The sequence below is a fragment of the Scyliorhinus torazame genome, chromosome 7 (genome assembly GCF_047496885.1).
Source record: "Scyliorhinus torazame isolate Kashiwa2021f chromosome 7, sScyTor2.1, whole genome shotgun sequence".
Taxonomy (NCBI): Eukaryota; Metazoa; Chordata; class Chondrichthyes; order Carcharhiniformes; family Scyliorhinidae; genus Scyliorhinus; species Scyliorhinus torazame.
This window is the reverse complement of record NC_092713.1, coordinates 164,757,148-164,775,931: the sequence shown is the minus strand read 5'-3', so window position 1 is coordinate 164,775,931 and position 18,784 is coordinate 164,757,148. Positions and strand designations below refer to the sequence as shown.

The window sequence follows — 18,784 nt, the reverse complement described above, 5'->3', positions numbered from 1 at the left end:
ACAACAGGGCTAAAGTCAGGTACTAAGTAACACTCCATCTTCAGTCGTTACCAAGCACAGCAGTGCAAGTTTCCTACAGCCTACGTCCTACCCCATCAATGTATACTCTCCAAGGACGAAAGGCAGATCTCTAGCTTACCCTTGCCCATCTGAGTTGCCACATTCTGCACAGAACTCACGAGGGTTCTTCACTGACCAACATATGGATGGTAATAGCGATGTCAATAGGGGAAAATTAAAAGGGCAGGGCATAAAAATGAGGACAATCAAAGACACCATGCTACATCAGCACTCCTACCACAAGGCATGAAGTGCCTTGCAAAATCTCTAGCATCACATAAAGCAAGCATGATCTTGCATACTGATGACTATCCCCTACTCTCACCCGCAGCCACCAGTTACCCAAGTAGGCCAAACTTCTAATGACAGCAAGGAGAATTCACCACTGCCCAACTCAATAATATACAACAATATCCAGGCCAGGTTTTCTTGAATATCCTCAACAACCTCCTGGAGATTACTCAGTGGATTGTGGATCTTCGGAGTTGTAGAAATTTCTCATCTCTGTCCTAAATGGCCAACCCCTTATCCTGAGGTTATGGCCAGAGTTCTATAGTCTTCAGTCAGAGAAAAAAGGACGGCAGTATTATGGTAATGTTACCGGACTAGTGGGCGGCACAGTGGTGCAGTGGTTCGCATTGCTGCCTACGGCACTGAGGACCCGAGTTCGATCCCGGCTCCGGGTCACTGTCTGTATGGAGTTTGCACATTCTCCCAGTGTCTGCTTGGGTTTCACCCCCACAACCCAAAAGATGTGCAGGTTAGGTGGATTGGCCATGCTAAATTGCCCCTTAATTAGAAAAAAAATAATTGGGCACTTTAAATTTTTTTTTTAAAATGTCACTGGATTAGTAATCCAGAGACCCAGGCGAATGCTCTCGAGGCACGAGTTCACGTTTCATCACGGCAGCCTGGGGAATTTCAATTCAATTAAGCCTCTCAGAATCTTACAGATTTCAATGATATCTATCATTCTTCTGAACTCCAGAGAGCATAGGCCAATTCTTCTCAGTCTCTTCGTCTTAGGACCATCCTCTCACCCAAAGAACCAATCTAGTGAACCTTCATTGCACCCCTTCAAAGGAAAGTATATCCTTCTTTTCATATGGATGTACAAAAATGTATCACAATGCTTCAGTTATGGTCTCAACAAAGACAATTACAGCAAGATTTCCTTATTTATTCTTCTACTTCAACCCTCTTGCATTAATAATAATAATCTTTATTGTCACAAGTATGCTTACATTAACACTGCAATGATGTTACTGTGAAAAGCCCCTAGTCGCCACATTCCGGCATGTTTGGGTCACAGAGGGAGAATTCAGAATGTCCAAATTGCCCAACACATCTTTCAGGACTTGTGGGAGGAACCAGAGCACCCAGAGGAAACCCACGCAGATACAGGGAAAACGTGCAGACTCTGTACAGATAGTGACCCAAGCCAGGAATCGAACCTGGGACCCTGGTGCTGCGAAGCAATTGCAAGCCACTGTGCTACCCTGTAGCCCATTAATAGTCAATGTGCAAATTATTTGCTGTCCTATTTATTAACTTCCTGCATTTCATGTCCAAAGACTACCAAATCTCTCTGAAATCAAATTTTAATAGTTCATGATCCAAATTTTGTTTTTCTCTTCCTCCTACCAATGCAAATAACCTAATATTTCCTCCACGCCTGCCACAATCTTCCAAGCACATGACATCTTTATGCCTTTGTAGACTCTTTGGGTTCCCCTCAACATATTCTTACACCTAGTATCATCAGCAAACCAGGATGCATTACAGTCCCTTCATCTAAGTCAGCGTTTTTCAAAATGGGGGTCGCGATCCGTGGGTGGGTCACTGGCCAGTGTCGGAGGGACGCAGACGATTGGTTGTGTCGTTCCTGTGGTAGTCTCGAATGCGGGACAATGCCCAATGGCCGCAGGTTAGCAAAAATGGATTCCGGGGGAAAAAAGTTTGAAAAACACTGCCCAAAGTTATCAATATAGATTGCAAATAGCTGAAGCCTTAGCATCAATTCTTGCCAGAAAACATTAATTTCAGCCTAATTTGCAAATGACCAAATTATTCCTACTGATTTTTGTCCTTTAACCAACCCTGCATCCATGTCAATTTAACCGCTGAACCCTTATCTTGTATTACATCTTATATTTTTTTTTATTTTTTTTTTAAAGGCACTGGATAAATATACTACATGCACCAGTTCCCCATCATTACCCTCCAATAAAACCATGTTGACTCTACTCATTTTACAAGGATCCGGATACCATCTGATTAATAACAGATTCCAAAATTTTCCCCACCGCTAATGTCAGGCTAATTGGTCTATCGGTTCCCATTTTTTCTTCACCTCCTTTCTTGAACAGTTTGCTCACTTCCCATCCATTCTGACTGTTCCAGAATTGAAAGAATCTTGGAAGATCAAAACCTATGCATGCGCTATCTCTGCAGCCACCTCTTTCCAAACTCCATGATTTAGTGCTTCGGGGTCCAGGGAATTTGTCAACTTTGAGTCCAAATTAATTTCTCCAGTACTTTCTCTTCCCTAATATCACACACGTTCCTCAGTCCTTAAATTTCCTTCAAAGCCCCTTTCACATCCAAGCTCATTACACCTGGCCATGTTTCAAGTACACTTTTGTAGACCATACCTAGCTGGGGAATTAATGATGGGTTCTTCCATGTCATTTGCAACTTTCACTAGCTCAAGATCTCCGATGAAGCTTTGCCCCAGGCCTGGCATCCTTCCTTCAGGGGAGCTCCGCTCTGAAATACTGGCAGATACCCAAGTCACATCATCCACAGGAGAATGCCGCACACTCCCAGCAACATCAGCACCTGCCAAAGCTAAAAGTTGCAACGGTCATCAACATAATTCGTACAGATTCAGATGATTCTCACCTGTTTTCACAAGACAATTGAAATGTTTTAATTTATTTGCGCCTATGTGTCAAACCCAATAAATATATCTCTGCCAAACCCAATCCCTAACATCCAATCAATTGCAATTCTTTTTAGTCAGGTTTGTGAACAGCAACCTGGTCTTTATCAGGGATGGGGGGCAGGGCGAAGGTGGCTGGGGAGAGGGGGGCCAAAGATGGCCGTGAAGGAGGAGGGGCGGGCGAAGGTGGCCGGTGGATGAGAAAATGTGGGGGCAGGAGCGCAAAGGTGGCCGGGAAAGTTTGGGGGGGGGGGGGGTGTCATGTAGATGGTTGGGGGGGCGGCCAAGGTGGCAGGGGAGGGGGCGAAGGTGGCAAAAGAGGAAGTGAAGGTGGCCGGGGGGGGGGGGGGGGGTGCTAACAGAGCCAAAGCACTCCCAGACAATGAGTGGAAGAATCCGGCTGGACAAATCAAGGCACATTCACACACACCCATGGCAGCTGCAGATCCCTTACCATCAATCTTCATTTTCTTTCCTGAAGAGCCAGAGGATCGGGAGGAGGTTGCGGAGCGCTGTCCTGAGACCCGTGGAGATACCTCGCCAGGTCTTGCATCATAAGATCGTTTGCTGGAAACTTCTCCTCGGCCACTGGATGGACTGCTGCCACTGCTAAGGAAACACAAAAAGCAGCAATTAATCCACCATGTTGTTTGTTTAGAATGTCAATCTTTGAGAAGTAAATGGTAGCCAGTGAAGTAGCTCCTGAAGAAGTCGAAGATTACAAGATTTAATTCTGTAAACACAAATGTTGGTCAGTGAGAAAACAGCAACAACAACTTGCATTTGTATAGCATTTCCCAAGTCATCCTACAAGAAGAGAGGAGAGGTAGAGAGGTCTGCGGGGCCAATACCAGAGCTTAGAATCTAGGCAGCTGAAGGCACGGTCGCCAATCAGGGAGCAAGGAAAATGACAGGGCACGTAAAGTCACCACAGTCCCAGATGACCAGTCTGCTTTCCCTTTTGAGGGGGAGAGCTGATTTAACCAGAGGATCTCCAGACCTCAGACAAGTGACAAAGTTGAGAAGGCAGCACCTTCATGAATAACCTCAGCAGGTACGGGAATTGAACCCGTGCTGCTGGCCTCGCTCTGCATCATGAACCAGCTGTCCAGCCAACTGACAGGAGGGTGGGCGGGGGAGAAAAATGAAGGTGATGTGTGTTCTTTACATATGGGCCTATGTGGGGGTTGAGGCATGTTCACTGTAATGCCAGGGTAATGGGCAGACAAGTTGAAAAATGTCCTCTATGCCGAGACGAACAAGTCAATAAAAAGATATTGAAATCATCAGCATAGAGACCAGCCAGTTTCCAGGGAAGAGCCTTTATCAGAACAGGTAGTCACAGCAACACCGATTCTCCATCAAAACTGGACACAGTAACGAAGGGTGTGGACTCTTTTTTTTTTTTGCCTAATATGTACTTTTAGTTTGGATGAGGGACTGGGGTAAGGGGTGTCTGGCACTTTCTGGTTGGGATTTCCCTTTTTTCCTCTCTTTCGGACTTGCTGGATGGGGGCGGCCTGGCTAGCGGTTTTGCTAGTTAACGGAAGCAAGGTGGGGGCTTTGGCTAGATGCTTGGGGTGGGAGTGGTTCCTGTTTTGTTAGTTGGGTAACGGGTTTAGGTTGGTTGGGTTTTCTGTGCAGATGATGGGAAGGGGAGGCAGGGGGTGTCTATTCGAACTGGGAGGGACAAGTTAGCAAATGGTCGGAAGGGTGGGGGTGTTGAGTAGATAAAATGCTGGCAACGAGGGTTTCTTTACATATGGGCCTCCAAGGGTGGAGGTGGCGTCCATCTTGGGTGGGCCTGGATTCAAGATAGATTGGTGTCTAGTTGGAAGTCCTCACGGAGGGGATAAAGCTGACTCTACTAGAGGGAGCGTTCCGAGCCCCCCCACTAAGTTAGTGACGAGGAACGTTTGGGGACTTAAAAGGTCTCGGGCATTTATTCATTTGAGCACTTTGAACGCAGAGGTAATCTTCTTGCAGGTGACACATTTGCGCATTAGGGATCAGAAAGACAGAGGAAAGGGTGGGTAGGACAGGTGTTCCACTCAAATTCTGATTCGAGGTCGAGAGGAGTTCTTCACTGGGTGAAGGATAGGTTTGAACGTTGTTCAGGGGGTCCTACGAATCACTCACACATTCTAGTCCTGCCCCAAGCCAGTTGGGTTCTGCATCGCAATTTTTAAGATCATGTCGGAGATCGTTTAGAGTCAAATTATAGCTGCGTCCGCTGGTGGCGAGCTTTGGGGATTAAATATATCCCGAGAGGGTCGGAAGAAAGGTTTTATTCTAGATGAATGCCATTCATCACTTTTTCTAAGGACCTGTTTATGGCCAGCAGTTAGGGGAATGGGGCAGGAGGGGGAAGGGGTAAGGGAGGGAGGATAGTTGGGCTGAGGAGGGATAGGGGATTTAGGATTGTTGCCGTTACTTCGTTAAAATAAAAAATGACCAACTGTTTGTATGATAGTTATGCATTTGTGTGCAAGCATTTTTTAATGTTGGGAATAAAATATATAATTTTTAAAAACTGGACAAGGGCTCGAAGGCATCATCTGCTGCACACACACATGTATAATTTCCTAACATGACTGACCAACATTAGTGGACACAATGTGTAAAACTGCAAAATGTGCAATTATTTTTTGTGATTTCAATATCTCCAGAAACCTTGAGCCAACAACGGTTGTGCACTGCAGCCCAGTTTCACACAGCAGGCAGAAATCACTCCTGAAGCAAGCCTTCAATGCAGGCCAAACCAACAGAGAGCACTAGATTCCAGGATGGGTCAGTTCATGACTATCTCCAACTTCCTCATCAGTGACAAGTGGCCAAAACAACACAACTACACGTTTGTGACCAATTCAGCACCACCAGAATGACGGGCATTAAATCATTACCACTGTGACGGTATTTAAATCAATCACACTAGCATGCTGGAGTTTAGTTTTTGAGTGAGGGATTGAAGCCAGACTTCATAGATTTGTCAAAACATTTCCCAGTCATTCATTTGAACACATAATTATGAGGCTGCAGGCATGTGTCTCTGCCATTTGGGGACAGTGTTGAGCTACTTGGGTAAAGTATTAAAAGGTGCAGCATCCGGTCCATCAGTCTGATGGCCCCAATCATGGAATTGGAACATTTATAAATTTCATTAGGGCTGTTGATTACATGATCAGCCTCAGTCCATCCATTTTGCACATACAGCAAATAGTGAAACAGTTCAAGTCACTTGTGCAAGGCAAGGCACTGCTATCCCAAAATTTACTCGAGTTGCCCTTTTTTTTTTAGAAATCAACATGCCTATACTGCCAGAAATATTAACACCCCCACCCCCAACAACACTGACCATGCTCCCCTCAACATCACTGACCATGCTCCCCTCAACAACACTGACCATGTCCCCTTCAACAACACTGACCATGCTCCCCTCAACAACACTGACCATGCTCCCCTCAACAACACTGACCATGCTCCCCTCAACAACACTGACCATGTCCCCCTCAACAACACTGACCATGTCCCCCTCAACACTGACCATACTCCCCTCAATAACAGTGACCATGCCCCCCTCAACAACAGTGACCATGCCCCCCTCAACAACAGTGACCATGCCCCCCTCAACAACAGTGACCATGCCCCCCTCAACAACAGTGACCATGCCCCCCTCAACAACAGTGACCATGCCCCCCTCAACAACAGTGACCATGCCCCCCTCAACAACAGTGACCATGCCCCCCTCAACAACAGTGACCATGCCCCCCTCAACAACAGTGACCATGTCCCCCTCAACAACACTGACCATGTCCCCCTCAACAACACTGACCATGTCCCCCTCAACAACACTGACCATGTCCCCCTCAACAACACTGACCATGCTCCCCTCAACAACACTGACCATGCCCCCCTCAACAACACTGACCATGCTCCCCTCAACAACACTGACCATGCTCCCCTCAACAACACTGACCATGCTCCCCTCAACAACACTGACCATGCTCCCCTCAACAACACTGACCATGTCCCCCTCAACAACACTGACCATGCTCCCCTCAACAACACTGACCATGCTCCCCACAACAACACTGACCATGCTCCCCTCAACAACACTGACCATGCCCCCCTCAACAACACTGACCATGCTCCCCTCAACAACACTGACCATGCTCCCCTCAACAACACTGACCATGCTCCCCTCAACAACACTGACCATGTCCCCCTCAACAACAGTGACCATGCCCCCCTCAACAACAGTGACCATGCCCCCCTCAACAACAGTGACCATGCCCCCCTCAACAACAGTGACCATGCCCCCCTCAACAACAGTGACCATGCCCCCCTCAACAACAGTGACCATGCCCCCCTCAACAACAGTGACCATGCCCCCCTCAACAACAGTGACCATGCCCCCCTCAACAACAGTGACCATGCCCCCCTCAACAACAGTGACCATGCCCCCCTCAACAACAGTGACCATGTCCCCCTCAACAACACTGACCATGTCCCCCTCAACAACACTGACCATGTCCCCCTCAACAACACTGACCATGCCCCCCTCAACAACACTGACCATGCCCCCCTCAACAACACTGACCATGCTCCCCTCAACAACACTGACCATGCTCCCCTCAACAACACTGACCATGCTCCCCTCAACAACATTGACCATGTCCCCCTCAACAACACTGACCATGCTCCCCTCAACAACACTGACCATGCTCCCCTCAACAACACTGACCATGCCCCCCTCAACAACACTGACCATGCTCCCCTCAACAACACTGACCATGCTCCCCTCAACAACACTGACCATGCTCCCCTCAACAACACTGACCATGTCCCCCTCAACAACACTGACCATGTCCCCCTCAACAACACTGACCATGTCCCCCTCAACAACACTGACCATGTCCCCCTCAACAACACTGACCATGTCCCCCTCAACATCACTGACCATGCTCCCCTCAACAACACTGACCATGCCCCCCTCAACAACACTGACCATGTCCTCCTCAACAACACTGACCATGTCCTCCTCAACAACACTGACCATGTCCCCCTCAACAACACTGACCATGTCCTCCTCAAAAACACTGACCATTCTCCCCTCAACAACACTGACCATGCTCCCCTCAACAACACTGACCATGCTCCCCTCAACAACACTGACCATGCTCCCCTCAACAACACTGACCATGCTCCCCTCAACAACACTGACCATGCTCCCCTCAACAACACTGACCATGCTCCCCTCAACAACACTGACCATGCCCCCCTCAACAACACTGACCATGCCCCCCTCAACAACACTGACCATGCCCCCCTCAACAACACTGACCATGTCCTCCTCAACAACACTGACCATGCCCCCCTCAACAACACTGACCATGCTTCCCTAAACAACACTGACCATGCTCAATCAAAATCTCACAGTACAGAAGATATTCCTTTTTGTCCAAGGTGCCTGTACTGACCCTGTGATGATCTCTCTGACTCGAAGACACTGTTAATTGTTTCCCATTCAAGTAATTACCCAATTCTGCTTAGAAAATTACTTTGGAATCTGCTTCCATCACCCTTTCAGGCAGTACATTTCAGATGGTTCCTATTTGCTGCATAAAACAAACACTAATTTCTCTTTTGGCTCTTTTTGCCAATTACCGGAAATCATAGAAAATCTATATTGGAAAAGGAGGCCATTCAGCCCATTGACTCTGCACCAAACAACCGAAAGACACTCTACCTAGTTCCACCCTGCCCTATCCCCGTAACCCAACCTGAACATCCCTGGACACCAGGGGGCAATTTAGTGTGGCCAATCCACCTAACCTGCACATCTTTGGACTGTAGGAGGAAACCCATGCAGACACGGGGAGAACATGCAAACTCCACACAGACAAGGCCAGAATCACTGTCACCACACTGCTCATCTAAGACAAAAGCTGTTACCAGGGGGCATAACTATAAGGCTCGGGGTGGGAGATATAAGAAGGATGTCCAAGGTAGATTCTTTACTCAGAATGGTTAGGGTGTGGAATGGACTGCCTGCTGTGATAGTGGAGTCGGACACTTTTGGAACTTTCAACCAGTTATTGGATAGGCACATGGGGCACACCAGAATGACAGGGAGTGGGATAGCTTGATCTTGGTTTTGGACAAAGCTCGGCACAACATCGAGGGCCGAAGGGCCTGTTCTGTGCTGTACTGTTCTATGTTCTAAAATTAAAACACGAGAGCGCTGGAATACCGAATTCAAATGTTGGGGAGAGTGAGGGGGAAAAATAACGTTCTCTGGACACATCATCCCATTACAACTCACTTTTCCTTTCCACTCTAACACACACTTTAGCTTTTCTTCTTTTTCTCATTCACCCCATCAAATACGCTTGGCAATGCAGTGACTTTATCAAGAAAACATATTTATTTTGTCTGAAGGAGCAATCTCACTCACACTACTACCTACTCATTACCTTTGGTATGATGGGATCTTCCTGCTCAAACTTGTACTGCTCTGGGCAGAAAGGAAGTCATCCTCATATGGAGCCACTTCTTCTGGGCTTGCAGCAGACACCAGGGGCTGCAGCGTTGGTGAGCCTCTGTCAGACCCGTCCTCCAAGCCTCCTGCAACAGAAAGCAGTGTCACAATGGCACATGCAGCAACTCCCACTAGACCTGTTGGAGATACTCCCTTCATCGCTGGGGGAAATAAACAGGTTGGTCACAGACTGTCAATTCTCAATTGCAGACCTTCCCTCATGCTCCTGTTAGCTGTCCCCTTCCCATCAGCACCAATCGCACAAAAGCCCCATTTTGTGCCATATCCCAACATTGCTCGCATCAGGCCTCAGGCACCCAACACCCCTCGCTCACATCAGATGTCTCCACCCGATAACACTTTAGTCACCAGACACCCAATGTCACTCAAGATCCATCTACGTCTGCCGAAACCTGTCCATGTGGACAGCAGGGAAGCACAGGACCCTGCTTGGCTGCAAGCCCTCCCACAATAAACAAAAACGGCGACAGTTTTCTACTGCGACATGCATAAGAGCATTGGTACCCTGAATGACATGGTGGAAGGTAAATATCCCACCCCAGCCCCCAAGACTGTCAGAGGAGAAAAATGGATGGTGGGGATCACCAATAAATAAGCTTTGACAAAAGGGTCATCTGGACTCTAAACGTTAGCTCTTTTCTCTCCCTATAGATGCTGCCAGACCTGCTGAGATTTTCCAGCATTTTCTCTTTGGTAATAAATTAGCAGGCTCAGGCATATAACCCCTTACCTTGTCCATAGAACTGGTAACTCTTTGTAAAGATGTTGATCACACTATGAGGACTCCCCTTGGCTAGCTCTTCCCATGGTGCTCTATTCTTGCATCCCTCTGGGTACAGTTGCACGGGCTGGTACCTCTCTGCTTCTTTCTGGAATTCTGCAACCAGCCTGCAAGAAGAGTTTGATTCTCCTGCACAGAATTCCTTATCCCTCAACTTCTCCGTTAATTTGATGGGGTCCCTGCCGCCGGGTAGACCATCCTCATCAGAGAGACTTCCTTCACTCAGTAGCGGCCCTTCGCTGATCGACCCCCCACTAGAATGGGGGGAATCAAACTGGTTCCTCTCCCTGCTGAGCTTTTGTAGGTCTTGCTCCAGGGCCTCAAGTGACCTCTTGTACGCATTTTCCCAGCTCACTTCCTGGTACCTGTCAGTTCCTGAAGTCCTGCCCTCTGTGGCCATCGCTGTCACAGAGGCTTGACAATGGGGTGACTCGCCAACTTTTTTATACTCGTACAGATTGCCAACTCCCGGCAGCTGATCGTCGTAGCTGGTGTGGCCCACATTGGCTCCTCTGTTTCGACGAATTCTGGGTGAGATGTCTTCCTCGCCACTGTCACGAACGGGTGGACTAGTGGGTTTTGCCCAGCATCCATCATCCCATGCAATCTGGAGCACATCATGTTCGGAGCTCTGCGCAACTCCATAGTTGATGCCTGCGCCCGCAAGCTTTTTGGCACCATTTTCAATCCGGTTGGAGAGAGAAGCCGCCATTGCTTTCAGTGCCTCGATGCGGTCTAGTCGGCTTTTGTGCGGGGCGGTGACTTTTTGTGTACCTGTTGTGTAGTCATATGGAGACAAGCCAGAGGATGGATATTGCAGAGAAGGCGCCTGCCCTTTCAACAGAGATTCCTTCCTATTTGCTGCTGCTTCCAAATCCTTGGACAGAAAACCTCGAGGGTCCAGGTTTGGTAGATGAGAAAAGAGATTGCCAGCACTCAGAGGGTGGGCAGGCTGTATGCCAGCATTGAGGCGATGAGCTGGCATCCAGGAGGAGTCCAAACGGTCATGTCTGAAAAAGAAGCACACGGTTTCAGAAACCAAATATTACTGCAGCTTTAATTCCCAGCAGTTAGTCATGTCAGTTGTGGCGCAATGGCAGCACTCGTGCCTGTGTCAGGAGGTTGTGGGCCCCAGTCCCACTCCAGGAACCACAATCTATATACGCATATCAATGCAGTACTGAGGGAGCACTGCACTGCTGGAAGTGCCATTCTTTCGATTTTACCTCAGACGACCACAAAAAGAATCCGACAACTCTATTCCAAAAGAACAAGGGAGCTTTCCCTGGCGTTCTGGTCAATCTTTATCCCTTAATCAACATCACTCTATCGGCGAATTCTGACATTGCTGTTTGTGGGATCTTGCTGTTCACAAATTGGATGCCATGTGTCCTACATTACAACAGTGAATTCAATTGAAAGGTGATTCATTGGGACGGCACGGTGGCCCAGTTGTTAGTACCGCTGCCTACGGCGCTGAGGGCCTGGGTTCGATCCCAGCCCTGGGTCACTGTCTGTGTAGAGTTTGCACATTCTCCCCGTTGCTGCGTGGATTTCACCCCACAATCCCAAAATGTGCATTGGCCCCACTAAATTGCCCCTTAATTGGAAAAACAAAATTTTTAAAAAATTTAAAAATCGCTTATCGTCACAAGTAGGCTTCAAATTAAGTTACTGTGACAAGCCCCTAGTCGCCACATTCCGGCGCCTGTTCGGGGAGGCTGTTACGGGAATTGAACCGTGCTGCTGGCCTGCCTTGGTCTGCTCTAAATTTGGGTACTCTAAATTTTTTTTTTTTTTTTTTTTTAAAAAGTGATTCGTTGAGAGCTACTTTTGATATCCAGAGGCCATGAAAATTGATATCTGAATGCAAATATTTATTTATTTTTAGAACGGCATTGCCAAGGTTGTCCTTAACTGAACAATGCTCACACAAACACTGCTTTTATTGTTTTTAGGAAAGGCAAATTAAGGGGCAGAAAGAAGTGGGGATGTGACAGGGTGTCAAAGAGTAAATATACAAATGAAAGAGGCTTTCAGAAGGCAGCAGTTGCAGTTTCACTCTCTTATATCACAAAGAAACTTGCAGGTTACTGAGAAAAAGCACAAGCAGATCAGGTTCTTCTGTATAAAAAAAGTAAATCACTGCAGATGCTGGAGATCTGAAATAAAAACAGGAAATGTTGGAAATACTCAGAAGGTTTGTGGGGAGGGTCACAGTTAATGTCGAGTCGACTATAACTCTTCTTTGAAAAAACAAAAAAGTGAGTTTCAAAGAAGAGTCACATTGGACTCGAAACATTAACTCTGTCCCCACTGATGCAGCACTTTCATTTCTGGCTCTTCTGGTGTCAGTTCAGATTTAAACTCTGTAGATTACAGCTCCACAGTTAACAACAGTGATAACTCATTCACTTCAAACAGGTAATTGTGGGTGTGACACCAAAAGTGATCAGTTAACCAGGCCTATGATTCACTAAGCACACCTTTCTATAACTGGAACCTAGCTGCAATTTATTTAAGATAACTCTAGGGGCAAACGTTTAAGGGAGTATGGGTCAATGAATGCTAATTATTTTCCCAAAGACTGCAGAGAAAACTTATGAAAATGTGCAAATCTCCAGTCTGCTAGGAAAACAAAGGTAGTTTTAAGGGATTTATATTTGATTTGATAAACATTAGAAATAAGGTATAGTTTTACATGTATTGAATTTAATGTTTGTGTGCCTAGAAAGGTAAAATCTGTAGTTAGATTCATGCTGGACAAAGGTGCTTCTATGTGTGAAGGTTGGCTAAGTTCCAACAGTAGTTTCTATTGTGCTTCGGCGTGAGGACTAAATAAAAGGCATACCCATTCTTGCAAGGTTGTGAAACTTTTAAGTTTTAAGCTAATTTGATGGCAGTTTAAGATAGGTAGTGATAGAAGGCAGCTTACAGCTCAGTTAGAAGCAGTTGGTTTAGAAGGCTAGAGGGGGAAGCCTCACTCTGCTTTGCTAGAAGTAAATCCATACCGAGTTATGGTTCAGAAAACAAGTGCAGAGATTTGAAGAGCAGCTAGTTAATGAAACTAGAGAGATGAAGAGAAGGTGCCAAGAAGTCAGAGGTTAAAGGTACATAATCCATAGAATTCCTACAGTGCAGGAGGCAGCCATTAGGCCCAACGGGTCTGCACACACCTTCTGAAAGAGCACCTACCTAGGCCCACTCCTCCACCCTATCCCTGCAACCCCACCTGACCTTCACATCTTTGGACACCATGGAGCTATTTTAGCATGGCCAATCCATCTAAACTGCACATCATTGGACTGTGACAAAATAACGGAGCACCCGGAGGAAACCCACACAGACATGGGTAGAATGTGCAAACTCAACACAGTGCACTGTTCAGTAAAAACAGACCAAGCTGAGAAGAAGGCTGAGATGCCATAAAGGTATCCAAGTGATTTGACTGCAGCCTGTGCAACTCAATTTGAAAAAGCCATCAAAATTGGTGGCTAGATTTTGAAGTTTGTGTAAAAGCAGTTAAGACAAAGCAAACCTAATGGGGTTGGTGTGAAATTGTGGACTGGATTCGCTGGTAAAAGTGGAACAGAAGCTTTGTTTAAAAGTGCCATTTGGAAGACCTGGTCTGGATTTTGGAATGTAAACCGCGAGGAGAAAGCATTATTATGAGAGAAGATTTCAAAGTATGTTTTTGGGAGTGGAGTTTGGAAGCGCTCATGTGATCATCATGACCAACGGTTCAGGGCACAATGAAAGTGGCATTTAAAAACAGAATCAGGGCTTCCGGGTGCGGCTATGCAGAGCTAGGTCGCATATTCGGTAGCTCCCGCTTGGAACGGACTTTTGGGCTCTTTTACAGGGCCCCCACGGCATTTGTTTGACATTTCCCGGTGTGGGAAGAAGACTGCAGCATTCCCCTGACAGTGTCCCCCAGGAATGTAATGTCTTTTGGCTACCAGACCCGGCAGAAACAGTAAAAGATTTGGCTTTGGCTGCAGGTTTAGACAAAAGCCTCTTCCAGCATGCAGGCGGGGGAAGGGCAAGCTTAACGCTGCAATCTGACTTGACTCTATCAAAGGTGAATTCTAGCAGCAGAGGGAACAAGTGTGAAAAGATCTACCAAGGCCACTGAAGAAGCAGGGACGAGGCTTCCGGTGGCGGCCATGGAGGAGTAGGTAGCGCATTCGGCAGCTCCCGTCTGGGACTGACTCTCAGACCTTTTTCAGGAGTTTCCATAGACTTTTTGGGGCAGACTGGTGAAACAAACACTGCCAACTTCTATGAAATGGACCAGGAGTGTAACGGCCAAAGGAGCGGCACTGGAGCAACGGGAGAAGCGAGGGAAAGAAAACAAAATGGCGGCGGCCAGGGACAAAGGGGCGCTGCAGGAGTTCATCAAGCGCTGCTTCGAGGAGCAGCGTGAGGAGATGCGCAAGGAGATGTTGGCGCCTATGCTTTCGGCAATTGAAGGACTCGGGATCACCCAGAAGGTCCACGAAGCTAAGATCCAGGAGGTACAGAACAGAGTCAGTCAGAACGAGGACGAGCTCGTGGGCCTGGCGGTGAGAGTGGAGCAGAATGAGGCGCTGCACAAGAGGTGGGCGGGAAGACTCGAAGACCTGGAGAACAGGTCGAGGAGAAAGAATCTGCGAATCCTGGGTCTCCCTGAGGGAGTGGAGGGGGCTGATGCCGGGGCATACGCAAGCACGATGCTCGAGGCGATGATGGGCATGAAGGCCCCTTCGAGGCCGCTGGAGTTAGATGGGGCACATCGGGTGCTGGCGAAGAAGCCCCAGGCAAATGAGCCGCCGAGGGCGATGGTGGTAAGGTTCCACCAGTTCACGGACAGAGAGTGGGTCCTGAGATGGGCCAAGGAGCGGAGCAATAAGTGGGACAATGCAGAGATCCGAATATACCCGGACTGGAGCACAGAGGTTGCAAAGCGGAGAGCGGGTTTCAACCGGGCCAAAGCGGCGTTGTACCGGAAAAAAGTGAAATTCGGAATGCTGCAGCCAGCGCAACTGTGGGTCACATACAAGGGCCAACACTATTACTTCGAAACGCCTGAAGAGGCGTGGACCTTTGTACAAGCCGAAAAGTTGGACTCGAACTGAGGGTTTGAGAGGGTATGGGGGGGGGGGGGGATGTTTGAGGTTTGATACGTGATGGTTGTTGTATATAGGGGGTCAATCACGAGCAGGAAATGTTACATGGACTGGGGGAGAGAGACAAGGCCGTGACAGGAGCTGCGCCAGACGGGCGGAGCGGGCTTTGGAAAGCGCGGGGTGTTTTCCCGCGCGCGGGAAGAAAGGCGGGAAGGGTAATGAAGGAATGCATATGGATTGGGAGACTCCCACGCGGGGAGGTCAATGGGACAGCGGGGGTCAGCAGGCGTCAGCTGACTTACGGGAGTGACATGGGGGAGCAAAAAAGCTAGACAGGGGTCTAGCGGCGGGTGGGGGGGGGGCGGGGGGGGTGGGGTGCTGCTGCACTGGCCGAAAGGGAATGGGACACAGAAGAGGTGGTCGGGACAGGGATCCCCCCTCTGGGGGACTGGAGGGTGAGGGAGGCGTGGACACGGGACTGGCCCAGAAAAGGAGATGGCTAGTCGGCGGGGCTTTGGGGGGGGGGGGGGGGAGCCCCTCCAATCCGGCTGATAACGTGGAATGTGATGGGCCTGAATGGGCCGGTGAAGCGGGCTCGAGTGTTCGCGCACTTAAAGGGACTGAAGGCGGACGTGGCCATGCTCCAAGAGACACACCTGAAGGTGGCGGACCAGGTCAGGCTAAGAAAGGGATGGGTAGGACAGGTATTCCACTCGGGACTGGACGCGAAGAATAGAGGGGTGGCAATATTGGTGGGAAAGCGGGTGTCATTTGAGGCCAAGACTGTTGTAGCGGACAATGGAGGGCGATATGTAATGGTGAGCGGTAGGCTGCAAGGGACGTGGGTGGTGTTGGTAAACGTATACGCCCCGAACTGGGATGATGCAGGATTCATGAAGCGCATGTTGGGGCACATTCCGGACCTGGAGATAGGAGGCCAGATAATGGGAGGGGACTTCAATACAGTGTTGGATCCAGCACTAGACCGCTCCAAATCAAGGACTGGAAAGAGGCCGGCGGCGGCCAAGGTACTTCGGGGGTTTATGGATCAGATGGTGGGGTTGGGGGGGGGGGGGGGGGGGGGGGTGGACGGACCCATGGCGGTTTGCAAGGCCGCAGGCCAGGGAATTTTCTTTCTTCTCCCATGTACACAAAGCCTACACCCGGATAGATTTCTTTGTTCTGGGTAGGGCGCTCATCCCGAGGGTGGAGGGGACGGAGTATTCGGCTATAGCCATTTCGGACCATGCCCCACACTGGGTGGAACTGGAGCTGGGAGAGGAGGGGGACCAACGCCCGTTGTGGCGGCTGGATGTGGGACTGCTGGCGGACGAGGTGGTGTGTGGGAAGGTGAGGGGGTGTATCGAAAGGTACTTGGAGGCCAACGACAACGGGGAGGTGCGGGTGGGGGTGGTATGGGAGGCGTTGAAGACGGAGATCAGGGGAGAGCTAATTTCCATTAGGGCTCATAGGGAGAATACAGAGGGTGTGGAAAGGGAGAGGTTAGTGGGGGAGATTTTGAGAGTGGACAGGAGATACGCAGAGGCCCCGGAGGAAAGATTACTTGGGGAAAGACGACAGCTCCAGGCGGAGTTTGACCTGTTGACCACAGGGAAGGCGGAGGCACAGTGGAGGAAAGCGCAGGGGGCGACCTACGAGTATGGGGAAAAGGCTAGTCGGATGCTGGCACACCAGCTCCGTAAGAGGATGGCAGCGAGGGAAATAGGGGGAGTCAAAGATGGAAGGGGAGCCACGGTTAGGAGTGCGACGAAAATAAACAAGGTATTCAAGGCCTTTTATGAAGAGCTGTACAGATCCCAGCCCCCAGCGGGGGAAGAGGGGATGAGACGATTCCTAGATCAGCTGAGATTCCCGAGGGTGGAGGAGCAAGAGGTGGCTGGTTTGGGGGCACCAATTGGGTTGGAGGAGCTGAGCAAGGGTTTGGAGAGCATGCAGGCGGGGAAGGCCCCGGGACCGGACGGATTCCCGGTGGAGTTCTACAGGAAGTACGCAGACCTGTTGGCCCCGCTACTGGTGAGGACCTTTAATGAGGCAAGAGAGGAGGGGACCCTGCCCCCGACAATGCTACTACTGGGCAGCAAATGTGGCAATGATCCGCAAGTGGGTTATGGAGGGAGAGGGGGCGGCATGGAAGAGGATGGAGATGGCATCCTGTAAAGGAACGAGCCTGGGGGCGTTGGTGACTGCACCGCTGCCGCTCTCGCCGACAAAGTATACCACGAGCCCGGTGGTGGCCGCAACGCTAAGGATCTGGGGCCAGTGGAGATGGCACCGTGGTGCAATGGGAGCATCGGTGTGGTCCCCAATCAGGGGTAACCACTGGTTTGTCCCGGGGAAGATGGACGGGGGGGTTCCAGGGCTGGCATCGGGCGGGGATTAGAAGAATGGGGGACCTGTTCATTGATGGGACGTTTGCGAGCCTAGGGGCACTGGAGGAGAAGTTGGAGTTACCCCCGGGAAATGCCTTGAGATATATGCAGGTGAGGGCTTTTGTGAGGCGACAGGTGAGGGAATTCCCATTGCTCCCGGCACAAGAAGTTCAAGATAGGGTGATCTCGGGTGTATGGGTCGGGGAGGGCAAGGTGTCAGAAATACACCAGGAGTTGAAAGAAGAGGGGGAAGCGCTAGTAGAAGGGTAAATGGGAGGAGGAGCTGGGGGAGGAGATCGAGGAAGGTCTTGTGGGCTGATGCCCTAGGTAGGGTTAATTCCTCCTCCTCGTGTGCCAGGCTCAGCCTGATACAATTTAAGGTGGTATTTGGGGCAGAGGACAGATGTGGAAGGTGCTCAGGGAGCCCGGCGAACCATGTCCATATGTTTTGGTCATGCCCGGCACTGGAGGGGTTCTGGAGAGGAGTGGCGGGAGCAATATCTGAGGTGGTGAAAGTCCGGGTCAAGCCAAGCTGGGGGCTAGCAATATTTGGAGTAGTGGACGAACCGGGAGTGCAGGAGGCGAAAGAGGCCGGCATTCTGGCCTTTGCATCCCTAGTAGCCCGGCGAAGGATCTTGCTAATGTGGAAGGAGGCGAAGCCCCCCAGCCTGGATAAATGATATGGCTGGGTTCATAAAGTTGGAGAGGATTAAGTTCGCCTCGAGAGGGTCTGCGCAGGGGTTTTACAGGCAGTGGCAACCGTTCCTAGACTATCTCGCGGAGCTTTAGAGGAAGGTCGGTCAGCAGCAGCAACCTTGGGGGGGGGGGGGGGGGGGTGGACACTGCCTGGGAGGGTGGATGCGCAAGAGATAACATGAAGGGTTGGGGAAACTGGCACGTACGGGTGAGGGCCAGTGTACAAAGCTGTGTAAATATATC

General features: G+C 49.6%; 1 protein-coding gene across 3 annotated transcripts in view; it reads right to left on the bottom strand.

The window, feature by feature from the left end:
• The window catches only part of LOC140426673 (centrosome-associated protein 350-like), a 145,350-nt gene extending 133,996 nt beyond the window's left edge, over positions 1 to 11,354 (bottom strand). For all 3 annotated transcript variants that reach the window (XM_072511753.1, XM_072511756.1, XM_072511755.1), the window contains exons 1-4: positions 10,297 to 11,354; positions 9,481 to 9,631; positions 3,459 to 3,613; positions 2,715 to 2,910 (exon numbers count right to left, since the gene is read on the bottom strand). In XM_072511753.1, coding sequence (XP_072367854.1) covers positions 2,715 to 2,910; positions 3,459 to 3,613; positions 9,481 to 9,631; positions 10,297 to 11,332 — 1,538 coding nt within the window. In that variant the 5' untranslated portion in view covers positions 11,333 to 11,354. The remainder of the gene's footprint in view (positions 1 to 2,714; positions 2,911 to 3,458; positions 3,614 to 9,480; positions 9,632 to 10,296) is intronic.
• Between the last annotated feature and the right edge of the window lie 7,430 nt (positions 11,355 to 18,784).